The sequence below is a fragment of the Opisthorchis viverrini genome, assembly GCF_000715545.1.
Source record: "Opisthorchis viverrini unplaced genomic scaffold opera_v5_685, whole genome shotgun sequence".
Taxonomy (NCBI): Eukaryota; Metazoa; Platyhelminthes; class Trematoda; order Opisthorchiida; family Opisthorchiidae; genus Opisthorchis; species Opisthorchis viverrini.
Window position 1 is genome coordinate 7,852 of NW_008752334.1, and position 14,993 is coordinate 22,844.

Genomic DNA, 14,993 nt, shown 5'->3' on the forward strand with positions numbered 1-14,993 from the left:
CTGTATTTTGCTGTTGTATGGAACCCCGAGGAACAGGCTCACTGTAGTGTAAAATCCATTTTATTGTAGTAATAAAGCCTTGTTAAATTGACCGGATCATCAATGCTACGCTAGTCTGAGCTTGATTGTCGCCCAAACAACTATGCTGGAAAAGTAGTCTGTTTCGACCGGTTGTATCCCCGTGCACTCGGGTTCACCGATCATTTGTAGTCCTAAACGTTCAGTTTTGATCATGACAAGATCAACCCCGTCGTGACTTGTATTGTAAAATGTATTTATTATATACATATATACTTATTATATGTATTGCCCTTTTATTAAGGCTAGTATTCCAGTCACCTAATTAGAAGTCGCACTCCGGCTAGAGCTCACCAGCGGCACCCATCATATTCCGTGACCGAATTCAGAAGCACTTGTGTCCTTCATCGTTTTCCGGGTGCATCAGAATGTCAGAAATTCTCAGAGTGTTTACCACCTGACTGTCACACGTGTTGTTTGATTCGACAGACATACAGCCGTGGATTCTTGTTACCTTTCCCTATAGTGGGATTCGAACGAAATTCGCCTCAAAGAAGGGATCATACACAGCTACTAGGCTTCTGAAGACAAAGCCATTCAGTTTCCGGGGTCTGATTCGTTCACTCCAATGCATTAGTCCGACCTGTTGGTTTGCTGTCAACCTTGAAATGCAAACCACACAGGCAGTGTTCTCCCGAATCCAATTAGTTAATGAGGCAATTTTGGCTTCATTCATCGAGACACCGGGGTATTGATGAACGTGGTCGATAACCTAAAAATAACAGGCTTCACTCCACCATAAGAAGAACTATAAACCACGCAACAATAGCTGCTCTAATCAGACACACGTCGAAATCCCCTATCGATGAGTATCAACGGATTATCTTTGACGCTGTTATATATAGCTAGTTATGTGACGGCCGAAAATAATCGTGAGTTTACTCTTGATATCGCAAATTATACGGTCGTCCCAATGCGCTACGAAGCTGCCTGTTTTACAGCGAAATGCGTTGAGTTGTGTGCGTATAAACAATATTCTGGCAAATGCAGCGATGTCTTCTTTTCACATTACTTTTTGATTGCTTCCCCTTGCTAGCTGAAGGGACCAACTGCGAGAACCCGCAAATTCTCACTGGAAGAATTCGACTAGTCTTCAACACTCCCGGACCATTTGGTGCGCCAGGCTCACGAGCACAAAATGGCAACTGAATCATACCGCGATCACACCCAACTCAGATATCCCCAGCACTTATCAAAAGTATCGTCCTACGATCAAAAATGTCTCTGAGTGCAGAATAGTACCCGGTTTCAGCTTCACAGTTGACGTTACAAACTTAGCTGAGCTTCGTGCTTTTGGATTTGACACAAAAGACACCACGAGTATTTGCTCGGTCCGCATTTTATCTGGAAACGTCATCTGAACCCCGCTCGACGATTGTTTTTTAGTGTGTCGCTTCATTTGCTCACATCTGAGTATGGCTGAAACTCTGAGCTTCCGACGATTTTATAGGTGTTCGTGACTGGATTGTGTGAACGGTCTGTGACAGGTAATTAGACCCGTCTGAAATTTCCAGGAAATTCAGGCAGATGTACCTGAGCATGGGCGTATTAGCGTCCCTTGGTTTATAGATTCTAAACACCGAATATTCATTTACCAAACAATCAGTTACATTTTCGTTGAAAAGTGTGACAACGTGAAACTCACCAAAGTATCAGTTTGATCGTTTGGTGAATTCACGCGAGGCCGTTCAAAGTTTGCAAAGGCGCAGTTAAAAATTTCCAAGAATCTCTAGAGCGCTGTAAATATCATGTGCGTTTGAACGAAACATTGCCCATCTGCTAATTGATTTGAAAATCATTAAACGCCAGTTAAAGAAATGTAGTGAAACTGTTATTCTTTTCTTCACCGACATTTTTTAACCAGCAGTTGAACTCTGGACGCCGTCAGCAAACAGAACGGATGATGACTGTCCCAGAGCGGATCAGCCGGACAACCCGAGTAAACAAACACATCTGGAGGGACCTCACAGGTGTTTGGTGTGCGGCAAATCATTCTGTTATCTGTCAGCAGCTAAGAGACACAATGAGGTGCACGAGGAGGATGCCAATACTCAGTGTAGTTTGTGCAAAACGTCGTTCCGGAATGGGCGTTGGTTGCGGCAACACATGAGGCGACTTCATCTTACGGGAGACGAAAAGCCTTCCAGAACAGCCAGTAAACGAGTGCAAGAATCAGAGCTACGGGGAAATCCATGTCCCAAATGCGGAAAGTGCTTTGCGACATGGGGCATTCTTTCTCGGCATCTGAAATGGTCCCACGGTGAAGAGGCACGTCAACAATGCGAGGAGTGTGGGGCCTCTTCCCGCGGAAATCAGATTTGGATCATCATACAAGAACTGTGCATGGAACGCAAGGCCACCACATGTGTGAGCAATGCGGGCGAACCTGCTCTCGATCTGATATTCTCGGGAGACATGTTGCAATGAAGCACACCGATCAGCCGGACGACAAACGGCTAACTGTTGAGAAACAGCCGAACTAATTATTACACACCCACAAAATGTATCGTACCTATGATGCCCGGTGTTACATTCCGTTTGAACCCCTTCAAATTTTTATCGTCCTGACAGGAATTCGGTTTGTCTCTTTTTTTTCGGTGTATGCTTGCGAGCTACAGTCCACATAGACTTGCACCTGAAAGCGATCCGGTAAACCCTGTTTCTGCTTACGTTCAAACCCGAAATATATCATCTGGGATGCTACCTGGTTCAATGATGTGTATTCGCAACGAGGTCGCAGTTGACCACACCACGTATCACTCCACCAACGACGCTTTTAACCAAATTCGTTAAATAGCGCGTGTTTGGCAAAACTGCGCGCAAGTGTATCACGTTGATAAAGAATTATTGATATAGAAGAATCTAACACATATAAATCGTGAAGCTGATCTAAACATGACCACGGGAAGTTGATTCCCTGATTGAAATACGAGTGTGGTACCGCGAACTGCGGTACTAGCTGAACTGCGATTTAGTCGAGATTTCGTTCGGCCGCTGGTGGATGAACCATTAAAACTTCAAATCACCAGCAGGGGAGTCGCCGTTTCGAAAATCGCTGTAATTATTTGAGACGCGGTGCACGTTCCAATGCGATGAATTTGAAATTTAAACAGAAACGCGGAGTAACTGACTCGGTGTTCCAGGTGAGCTGGATTGTATTCTCATGAATGAAACTACTCACAAGGTTGCCGAAATCTCTTCGACAGCCCACGACCGGCTCTCCAGGTAGGCGCAGCCCCGAGTTTTCGTCAACCTAACGTTCTACCTGAACCCGAATCGAAATGTTTTCGAGAAATTCTCTCATTTGCATATAAATTTGGTTTGATTTTACTTACAGGGGAAATCCCCACAAATCACATCCTAATGCCCGCACGTAAAAACAAGAGGCTCAAGCGATTTGAACTCCAGCTTCATAAAACCGGTTGCCCTTAGGTAAATCAATCGGAATAAATTGCTGAAAAGTTCCTAGGTCTCGTTGCAAGCCCTCAACTTCACACCGCATGTTGCTCTAATAACTGGTCCGTCATCCATAACAAGATCTCTATCGGGTTACCGGCGTCACTCGCTGTACATCCATCCAAGCTGAATTCAACTGATCCCAACATAATATCTGCGTGCGCATATTCGACGCTCTACGATAAAGAGGGAATCCCTTGCAAAAGTCCTTCAGCTTCTGGCAACACGGTGCATCGTATCTCAAAACGGTTCTCGAATCAGACTGCATGTAACGCCGCAAATTGTGGGTTCTACGATGGAGCGATGTTTCGCAAACTGTGCACCCGATCGACCCAACGAGTTGAGTATAACCAGCGGATTTTCGCCGCTGATGCCTGCTTCGGCCAGTTTCTCAAGACTATGCACTGCCTTGAGGGGCTTCTTCTGTTTCGCTCCTGGCAAACGGCCTAGGCAGCTTCATATCTCATCCACCGCCTGAATTAACAGTCGATGTCAGCCATTGCAATTCCGCTTCGCAACGTGCAGCTCACGAGCCATGGACTAGCTCGTTGGTGTTTTGCATACAAAACCCTCAAGAGAGGACAGCAATTCATACGTATTCATTTACAGATTAACAGCTGCGTCGTTATGCATTTTATTCTCCATTGACCGCTACAAAGCGGACTACGAGGCAATGCAGTTTAATTGGGTCCTATTCCACACACAACGTAATGATAGTCCTCGGTCCCAGTATGCTCAGCCGAGTTTTAATTGCTCATTATTTTAGGACCATGATGAAAGTTAAGGCCTAGTGCTCAGGCAACTGAATGTGCTGCAACAGGCCGCCTCATGTTGTGGGGATTTTTGAATCGTTTCGACCTTTCGTCGGTACACCTTAAATCCACGAATAATCAACACGAACTCGTCCACTAGTCTACTAGTGTACTAATGTGACGGTGATACTACTGATTAGGAAAGCATGCGAGTAGTATGTTCACTCGTAAATAAGATGCATATGAGAGTTTTGCTCCCCTCTCCAACAGTCTGTGGGGGGTGAGTTAGCATTTTCTAATAAATAATTCCGCACATACATAAAATAATGATATAAAAAAGCATTACGCCGGTCGTACAGAAATGACAGATGTTCTTGTTCTTGACACAGAAATATTGGGTTTCCAGAACCTCATTTGTAGTCTAGCGAAATAAAATCAACAAAGCTGTACTCTCCCAACACTATTGTGATAATTAGCGGTGTTGGGTTTGTTCTACCAGACAATTTGATTTTTACAAAATTGATCAATAAATTCAGACAACGTGTCTTCATACCACAAGACCATCAGGATCAAACATATGAAACAGGCAACGACGGCAGGCACATCCAGACACAAGACAAAATTCTCTTTTAATGGGCATTATCAACATACACTCGACGCTGATGGTGAAATCCATGGCGGCCCAAAATCACGGTGAGTGTTGTCTTCTAACACAAATCGTACAAAGTGAGCAGATCGGCCAGGCTACCATGAGTAATGGCTTCAATTCACAATGAAACCCTTAACTATGTAGTGATTATGTGTCAGGTTGACTGAGCTATAGTTGTTGGTATCCATGGGTCATCATACCTCGAGAATCCGCATTTCTTTGCAGAGTGATGACTTGTGTTGACTGTGTATATGTGAAAATCTTCAAAGAGTCCACACGGTAACGGAAGTGCCCGTCCAACGAAGCCCGTTGTATATAGCTGATATATCCTGTCCCCGATCCCGGGCACCTGTTACTTGTGAGCATTATTTGCCCTCCGTTGATGTCGTTCTTTGATGCTTGAGGCTTCCCAGACGTTGTTGATCTAAGCACTGAGGTCAGCCGATTGAAGCACAGAGTCTCTTGTATGCGCAGCCCTGACCAGGTGCGAAAATCGCTGTAAAGTTCGTTCGTTTCCCCGTACATGTAGAGAATTTGATGAATATGATGATGAAGCTGTCAAACATGCTACATTGGTCGTCACTGGTTCTCGCCCTGGGTGCCCTCCGGAGTTATGTTATCTACGGAGTTCAGACAAATAAGCGTACTGCATTGTACAATCCAGGTATGCTGTACAAACCCATTTATTATTTAATGATACGTAAGTCTGAACCCCATCATAGCAAAAAGGAGAGGAACAGACAAAAACCCACTATCTGCGTAAGCTCGTTTAAGTTTCTGAATAATTTTACGTTGTGAACTCCCGTTTTGATTAGGACAAGTTCTAACCTGTTGGTTTTGTGAGGTAGTGTGGAAATCTTGAATGTTTTTAGGCGTTCAGCACTAGCATTTTGTTTTACCCAAGCTGCGTATTCATGTCAGTCCCCACTCAAAATTGATCCCCTTTGCAGGCATTGCTGTAGGACTCCAGAAACTTGGTCTCACCTCATGCCGTCGGTGATCAATTTGGAACGGACCTGCTACTTCCGGTTCTGCATGGTGCTCTGAATGCGCTCAAACATCAAAAAGTAACAGAATGTCAGGCAAATCTGAGGTCTTCTTAGAAAGATGCCCTGAGTCCACCGACATACTTGAAGCAGTGGATTCTAGTTGTCCTGCCCATATTGTGGTCCTAACCAGCTTGCTATGAGAAGTGATACAGGCATCAAATTTGCTCTCCAGGCAGCACAGTGAATTAGTCGCCCGAAGTCTGTGCCTTGCCTCAAATTATGCATACAAATTCCAGACTGCCTAATTTATTTGTCCTACCAATTAATTCGGGGGTGGAGAGGGGACTCATGGAGAAAAGGAGCGCAAATTCAGTGATATACTTCAAACAATCATATAATCGGCTAATTTTGGCTCCATTCCAACGAAACCAATGATATCAACAAACGCGATCAATAAACTCAGATTGCACATAACACCTGACCAACATGAACAAACCTATAAAGATACAACAAGGACAGATCACAGCCCGAGGGGACTTTTGATTTTTGATAGAGAATTTAGACTATTGGTGAATTCGGTCTGTATGGAATATTCGCGAAACCGCACGTTGCCACTATTACTATCAGCCGACCTCATCCATGCAGTTTCCGGAATCCCCAAGGCAGTTCGCACCCTTAAAATCCAAGCTAACCGTTCGGGATCGACCGTCCTTCGGCCATAGGCTGCACTTTAGAGGCGTGATCATCTTGAACTTGGGCGGGATGAAGCTCTACTCGAAATTCTCTAAAGGAATAGCGTACGTGAATTCAGATATACCCCATTTGAAGATATAAAATTATCGTTCATTTCTGCGACTGCAAAAGGCATAATAAGTTGCGAAATCTTCATCTGCAATCTCTCTAACAGCATTTGACGAGCACATCGGAGGAAGAGCGCTTGCCAGCTACCGGCCAGTGCTTTGTCCTCAAAACTGCGAAAAATAATTGCGAGCCTGTGCGTCCTACATTGCAAATGTCATGAGAATGTGGTCAGAATGGGTTGCAAAATGGCTCACCAGTTTTAAACACAACTTTTGTGTTGCTGCTGGTACATCATTTAAATGAGTTCTCGCTGTCCATCAGTCGCTTGCAATGAGGCAAGTAGTGTAATCCACCGAAGAATAAGGAAGATCCAAACAGATTCCATTTATGTGAGCTGTCAATGGCAAAGTCGCTTAGGCAAGTTTGTATTGTCAGTTTTCTTCTGTTTGTGCTAGATCAACTTATTGCGAACGTCTGAGCCTGGGTTTTGATCAAAATCCAGGCTGTCTAGACACGTGAACTCTCGCGGGAAGATCTATAGAACCCGCACCGACTGACCAGGAAACGTCCACAGACTGCCGTATACCAGGTGCATGTGTCCGCTACTATAGCTAATGAACTATCGTCTACTTGGAACAATATTGCGTATGATATGTCGATATCATTTATAGTTCCTGGAGATTCCCCGGCTGCTCAGAGCTATCTGCAGAGGAGGCGGAATTGTAGTGTAGAATAAAGGAAATACGCCTTTCTTCCATAAAACCCTCGAGCTGGAGCAAAAATAACGTGGAACAGGTTAGTGTTCGTGTAAAGTGCATAACTCTTTTCTTCAGATCATTTTATTTTCAATATGAAAGTCACGGAAAGTTTATCAAAATAGCTTAGTGGTTCACCAAAGCGGCCCAATTGTCACTGTATTCCGTAGCACCGCTCACTGTTTCTCCAGAGCTTTCTGTCTTGATTGGTTTCAGGTTAGTTTTTGCTGTTTCTCAAATGTATTTTGTCTGGTTGTTTACGAGAAACCATTGTCAGCGATTCGTGTTGCAAGTGAGAGCAATATGTACCGACGAGTGTAGCACCAATGCACAGCTGTTTAGTCCCTGATGTGAGTCACTAATCTTTACGTGGATTCCAGCTTGCGATTTCATGATTGGTGAATCAGGTTTTTCACTTGCTGCTGGATTTCACTTTGTGTCTGGGTTCGACTGACTGGCAGCCCTGAATTTGATAGTTTAAATGCTGTTGCACCCGGAGGAGACATACGTAAGCGTTGTTGTAAATTGCAGTCCATTAGTGCCGTCTTCTTACTGCAAATCTCGGTCTGGATAGCCGCCTGATCGCCTGGTGCGCTTGAAAAAAAACAAAAAAATGCACGAACACGCGAGCCAGCTGCTCTATTGATCACTATCGCGTACAATCGGTCAAAAGTGATACTCAGAATACAACTGACTGTCGAGAGCGAGTGAAGAACAACCGATGAAATCTCTCTCTCAACTAAAAACGGTTATTTCATTGACACTTCTATAGTCCTTGAGAAATAGTTGCCTCCGGACTACTGAATAATTGTGTGTAGTGCGAATTGTTTTGGGGAAGTTGGATATCACAAGTTAAGCAATCAAATGTGCATCACTAGGTTGGAGAATTAATGGATACTTGGATCCGAGCGCACACGTGACTGTATGGGGATGATTGTGAGTAAATATTTTGCTTGTAGAAATTGTGAAACCAAGATTCTGGTATTTTCCCACCAGCGTGGTCACACTCAGTGGACTCTCCGTGGATTTCGATTAGTTGTTTGGGTTCGGTTGACTGTCAGATCTAAATATGGTATTTCAAGTGTTGTTGCATCCGGGGGAGTCACGCGTCAGCATTGTTGTAAATTGCAGTACTTTAATGCATTCTTATTGCCGCAAATCCCGGTCTGGATAGCCCCTTGCTCGCCTGGTGCGCTTGACCAAACCAGAAATGTCAATGAACGTGCGAGCCAGCTGCTCTATTGATCACTATCGCGTACAAGCGGTTGAAAGTGATACCAAGAATACAACTCATCTGTCAAGGGCGAGTGAAGAACAACCAATGAAATCGGTCTCAAGAGCAAAAAGGTTAGTGTATTGGCAGTTATATAGTCCCCTTACTTTCGGAGCTTGTCTTTCCAAGCACGCGTCTGCCTAGCCAGGTCCTTCCGAGCGGTGGTGTCTAGATCGTTCGTTGGAACGACTCCAGTCCGGAATGGAAGGCACCGAATTGATGCTCATAACATCCAGAACGGGACAAAATATTATGAAAAAATTGCCTATGGGCGAACGTATCCACTGAAACATAATTAGACTGACGGCGAGTTGAACAAATAGACAAAAGGAGATAACATCATCGGTGCATGGTAGATCACTTCGCGCTGCTGTTTCCGGACGCGTCGCTGTAAAGCCTCACAAGACAAATTGTCAAGCTGACAGAAAATCCGGTGTCCGAAAACCTGGCCAACTAACACCTTCGTCAATAATACGTTATTCCTTTGGTTGAATGATTGAAAATCTACGAAAACGGAAACAAGCATTTAAAATATTTATTCAGAAATAGGGACTGGGACAATATATGTGCTACGCGGTCACACAACGGTCATCAATTCCGGTTTGTCGGTTGCTGAGAACTCAGACACGAGTATCGATTGTGATCTTGGGCCCTTCCCAATTTGATTGCCCGAAAACCTCAAGCGAGAATATAAACGTGAGTTGGCCTAGGTTAGAAAAAAAGTATCCATTCGCGTCAGGACGAAACCAAGTTCTACACACTGTGATACTCAGTGTGTATTTATTCTTCTGTAGTTCACACTTTATCAAATATCAACCAGTGACACTGGATTTACTAAAAGTTTTCCATTATCCTCCCCAGGTCCCGGAACCCTGCTCCGCAGGCTCACAAATATTGCCCTGCCCCTTGATGCACAGATTCTCCACGCGGTCGCAGACCGTTTCACATGCAGCAATATTCGTCAGAACGCGTACATGGGCGGCCATGTTCTCCGGGTTCACGAACCTGTAAACGCGATGTTCTGGAGCGTAAACTGAATGCATCTGCATGCATTTGTCCATAGTGCAGTTGCAGCTCACTTGAACGCTTGAACGGTTGAAGAAAGTTGTGTAGATCTCGCGTGCTTCAGTGTATTTTTCGGAAGCTCCAATACTTTCGAGAGGACTGGGAACCCTTTGTCACACCCTGGACACTGAAGGTCTTTTTGTTCCGGTCAATCAGCTGAGGATCATCCAGGGAAGCGAATGGTTTAGTTTTTGTGTTTGAGATTCACTTGCGGCTTCACTGAACTGTCCCACACTGAAGTTGCTGAAAAAAATATTGCCTCATCTCTCCTCATTCTAGCTGACAATTTTGGACTCTGTTAATTTGTTGATTGAGGTGAGGAAAACGACGCTACTCCTAAGGATTGATAATGCATTGTTAGTTGATGGGGCACCATGCACACCATTGTCGAATTTTCCCCACACACCTTTCAGAAATGCTTCGAAGTTTGTGGCTTCCAGCAGACCACCAATGTTTCTGTCAGCCTCAATTTTAAAAAGAGGTTTCCAGTATTAGCTAGCTTGTAGCCGCATGATGGGGACCAGAGCAGTCTCGTGTTGAATACCAAGCAGGCATCCTAGCAAGTCCAAATGACATTGCTTAATCGTTCACCTCGTGTACTCGATTTCTGTGAATCCATCACCTAAACCATAAACACTGAGTCGCAGGTGTGAAATCCCACTACATAATTGAAATATGTGCAACAAATTTTGGAATCCTAGAGGAATGACAAACCAAAACCGGTCGGAGTGTTTTTATCGATCATGGTTATCTTCAAAATCAAAGACATCCTCTGGCTACCGGTAAACATCATGGAAACTTTTCAAACTAATGTCGACGATGACAAATTTAGAGAGAAAGGAGGACAAATAATGAGCTCACTGAGAACGCGGGATTTATTGATCTCATCAACCTGCTTACTGCAAGCTTGCATGTGTTTGCCAAAGTCAACATGCAGCAGTTTTGGAACCGTCAGAATTTTGTTCCGGGAAATTGGGCTTCGCGTAAGCGGTCAGCATCATCACCGAGATGAACACTGTCCACGAATGGCCTGATTTCTGATGCCCAAGGAATAGGCGGTGAGATGTCCACACACCCACGCATTTCTAAACTACGCAAAGCCTGTGGATGATGCTCCACATTGCGACCATATATGTGAGCCTTCGATGAACTCCGGACGAACACGTTCAGTTGGGCGTTTGTCCATCGAAATCCTGTCCACAAGAATAATCGATTGAATGTATAACACGTCCGTGCCACATAAATCAAACACCTTAATATGTCCCGAGGAGGGTTCGCTAACAGCAAACTCCATAGCGTTCGTGGGCAATGAGAAGATTAGAGTATCCACAGTTAATTACACTAAGTTGAAGTTGAATCAGTTGAAAAATTCACCTTGTGTGTTTGAAAAGACTGGCAATAACGAAACATCTCAAGGTAAAGTTATCCATGGATACCCATCCACTGGATACGCACTCACCACAGAGCTTAACTGGCTTTCTTAAAAACTGAAGCCATTATTCATGGCCTCGTGGATCTGCTCACTTTGTGACCAGTTTCATATATTTGGTACTGATGGTTTTGTGGTGTGAAGACACGTCATCTGAATTGATCGATCGAATTGTCTGGTAGAACAACCCAATGGTGTTAGGAGTGTACTGCCCGTTTGGTTTTGTTTCGCTAGACTACTAACAAAGTTCTGCAATTCGAATACTTCTGTGTCGGGTGATGCTCACCTTTTAGAGACCTAATTAACAAGGGCGTCTGTAGTGTCAGTGCGACCCCCGTAATAATTCTGACAGAAAACTGGATACGGTAAGGGCATCGGTGAATGTGATAGTAACCAGTTATTCTTGGTTCGATATTATTATCATACGGTACTTTATATATTGTGTCAATAATTATAAGTCTGTTTTTAGGCAGTATTTTTCTCCCGCCAACACAAAGTCGACAGCAGAAAACCGAGTATCCAGCAGTGCATTGTGTTTAATATCTGATTTGAACAACCCAGTGCTTTCAGCTGGGAAGCCATATCAACTGCTGATAGCTGGGAAGACAAGTTTAATGACTGGATTTGATGAAAACTGTGTTTGTGGGCACCCGCTGAGGACTGTAACATCTTGCATTTTGCGACCGGTCAGTTTTGTAAAAACTGCAATGCACCGCATTTTGGCATATATCTGCAAGATGAACATATGCATACGGTCTGGGACAGTTGGTATACGTACAGAGTCATGCATATCCAAAAGCACAGGAATCAGTGCAAATCTCGTTATTTAGTTCAATTTTGAAACGAAAATTGAATCTCCAAGACGTCCCGACGAACGACACGAGCAATACCAAATGGCACACTTTCATTTGGATCAACGATTCTTCAGGCGATCCTGGGAGACCATTGATTCTGCTGTTTAAAACGCATGCTTTCTGCATCCGAGCATGCACAGTAGGTCTACTGTTCCATTTTGTGTCACTCGTTGGCTTATGCTTAATGATTGATTTCAATAATGGTTGTCGGACAATAGTAATACCTCACTCGATAAAGAATGTAGGGCCGAGTGTAATCTAAAACTAATAGTCATAACGATGCATCTGGGATTCCCGCACACTCGGAGTATTACACAAGACGCAGGCTTCTAGGATCGCCACCCGCTTGAATGATCTCGCTGATCAGCCCCGTCCATTCACCGTAAAGACAAACAAATAAAATGCTTGGGCAGATCAGCTCAAAATGATCCTTTTGTGGACTAAAGTCACTTAGTGTCTTCTTATTACCTCTGCTGTTTAAACGCATGCTTTCTGCATCCGAGCATGCACAGTAGGTCTACTGTTCCATTTTGTGTCACTCGTTGGCTTATGCTTAATGATTGATTTCAATAATGGTTGTCGGACAATAGTAATACCTCACTCGATAAAGAATGTAGGGCCGAGTGTAATCTAAAACTAATAGTCATAACGATGCATCTGGGATTCCCGCACACTCGGAGTATTACACAAGACGCAGGCTTCTAGGATCGCCACCCGCTTGAATGATCTCGCTGATCAGCCCCGTCCATTCACCGTAAAGACAAACAAATAAAATGCTTGGGCAGATCAGCTCAAAATGATCCTTTTGTGGACTAAAGTCACTTAGTGTCTTCTTATTACCGTGAACCCCGGTCTGGATAACCGCTTGATCGCATGTCGCGCATGGAAAAACCAGAAAATGTCAACGAAAGTGCAGCAGTGATCACTGTCGCGTACAAGCCATCGAAATCTATACTAAGAATACAACTGATTTGTCAAGGGCGAGCGAAAAACCATCAATGAAGTGTCTCAACGACAAAAGGTTAGCTCACTGGTAGTTAGGTAGTCCCGTTAAATTCGGAGCTGGTTCTCACAGAAGATAGTTTACCGTTAGCACGCGTCTGCGTTTCCAGCTGCTTCCGAGCGGTAATGTCTAGATCAGGTTTCTTGGATTAACTTCAGTGTGGTGTTCAAGATTGTGCTCAATTATTTTTCTCAAATAGGGTTTTTGATTTTATAACGGAATGAGGGGTATCGTCCTGGTGCTCATAGAATTCTGAAAGATACAAATTTGTATAAAATATTTGCCTATGAGCGAACGTATCCAGTGAAAACGATTTGCTATCAAACATCATTGAAAACACAGCAAGTCGGATAAATAGAGAAAACGGGCAAACGGAAGAGATTTTTACTGACGGTCGAGTATGCTCTCCTAGGTAGCAGATTTGCAATTTCAGATGAGCGGTAGAAGTATTACCATCCGCGCGATGTAGATTACGTTACGTGGTTGTTTGCGGACGCGAATATCGATTGTGAGTAGATAAACGTATTTCAAGATCTCAGATACTTTCCACTAGAGTCGCCCGGAAATCTCAAGCAAGAACAGAAACATGATTTGGTCTGGGCTTTTGCTTTCCAACCAAAAGAGCAAGGAAACCATTCCAGTCAGGACGAAACAAATTCTACAGATTTTGATGCCCATTGTGTGTTTATTCTTCTGTAGGTCACATTTTGTCAATTCGGTGTTGGTTAGTCAGTCGTGACATTTCCATCTTTGTTGTGGATAGATTTTACATGTGCCATTAAATAATACTTTCGAGAAAACGTTTTTCCACATTGCTCACAAATATGTGGAACTTGCGTTTCGTGCTTCGCTCTAATATGGCGATCCAAATTCCATCTTCGACCAAATACCGCCCCACATTCCTTGCATTCTCGATGTTTTTCTTCCCGATGAACGCACCGCTGGTGTTGACACAGATTGCTCCAATTTGCAAAGCACTTTCAGGACATGGGTTCCCTCTTTCCCGTGATTCACGCACTCGTTTGCTGGATGTTCTGCCTCGCCTGTGAAATCCAGAAATATTAAAACTCTTCATATGTTCCTCGAGATTTCGCTTACTCTTGAACGATGTCGCACACAGCACAATAAAAGTTGGAAGTTCTAGCTTGCACTGCTATTTGGTGCCTCATGGCATGGGACGAAAAAGGGAATGAGTTGCTCCAAGCTGAACACTTGTAGCGTTCTTCCTGGTCTGCTCGTCTGTTCGTATATTCCGTTCTGCTTTTTGACGCCACTTCGTTTCCGATTGCTGCTTAAAATTGAAAGGGGTGAAGAAATCGATGTGAGTTCTTTAAACGCAACAATGAAAATATCATTGGATGGGATCCTAGGAATGCTCAGTCGAGGCCTTACGTTGTAGGTGCACTTTCTCAATGGGTGAAACCTGGGAAACACTTCACATCTATTTCAAACCTGTTGGTAACTATGAGGAGAAAGTTTGTCACAATTTGCGGAATGGTGCATTCTAGCAAATACCTGATTACTAACGAACTCGAAACCGTTCGATAGCGATCACCTGTTCCATGCGTTATACGGTTCACATTGAGACAACACGCATTGCCACCCGTTCTTTAAATACGAAACGAGTTTGCTGTGGCCACATTACCGCGGGCAACAAGACTCACCACTCTTCAGCTGGAACGTACAATTAATTTGAGAAAACCCCCCCTCTTGCCGTGGTATTTACACTTTGTTCATAGCAAATTGGAGTCCCTCAGCTTGACCGTCGTTGTGTATATAAAATGAAGAACTCGGTAGGAATAAAGTTAGTTTCTTCTGGACCGGAAATCTTGGTTGTGGCTGCCCTGTTCACTGGTGTCACTTGTGAATTTCGGTCGCACATTATCTTT

The 14,993-nt window shown here is 43.9% G+C and overlaps 1 protein-coding gene across 1 annotated transcript in view; it reads left to right on the forward strand.

Annotated features, from left to right (window-relative positions):
• Positions 1-4,863: 4,863 nt before the first annotated feature.
• Positions 4,864-14,993, forward strand: part of T265_11955 (hypothetical protein) — a gene marked incomplete at both ends in the record, with an annotated part of 31,267 nt that continues 21,137 nt past the window's right edge. The window contains one exon of the mRNA XM_009178801.1: positions 4,864-4,979. Within this exon, the coding sequence (XP_009177065.1) occupies positions 4,864-4,979 (116 nt within the window). The remainder of the gene's footprint in view (positions 4,980-14,993) is intronic.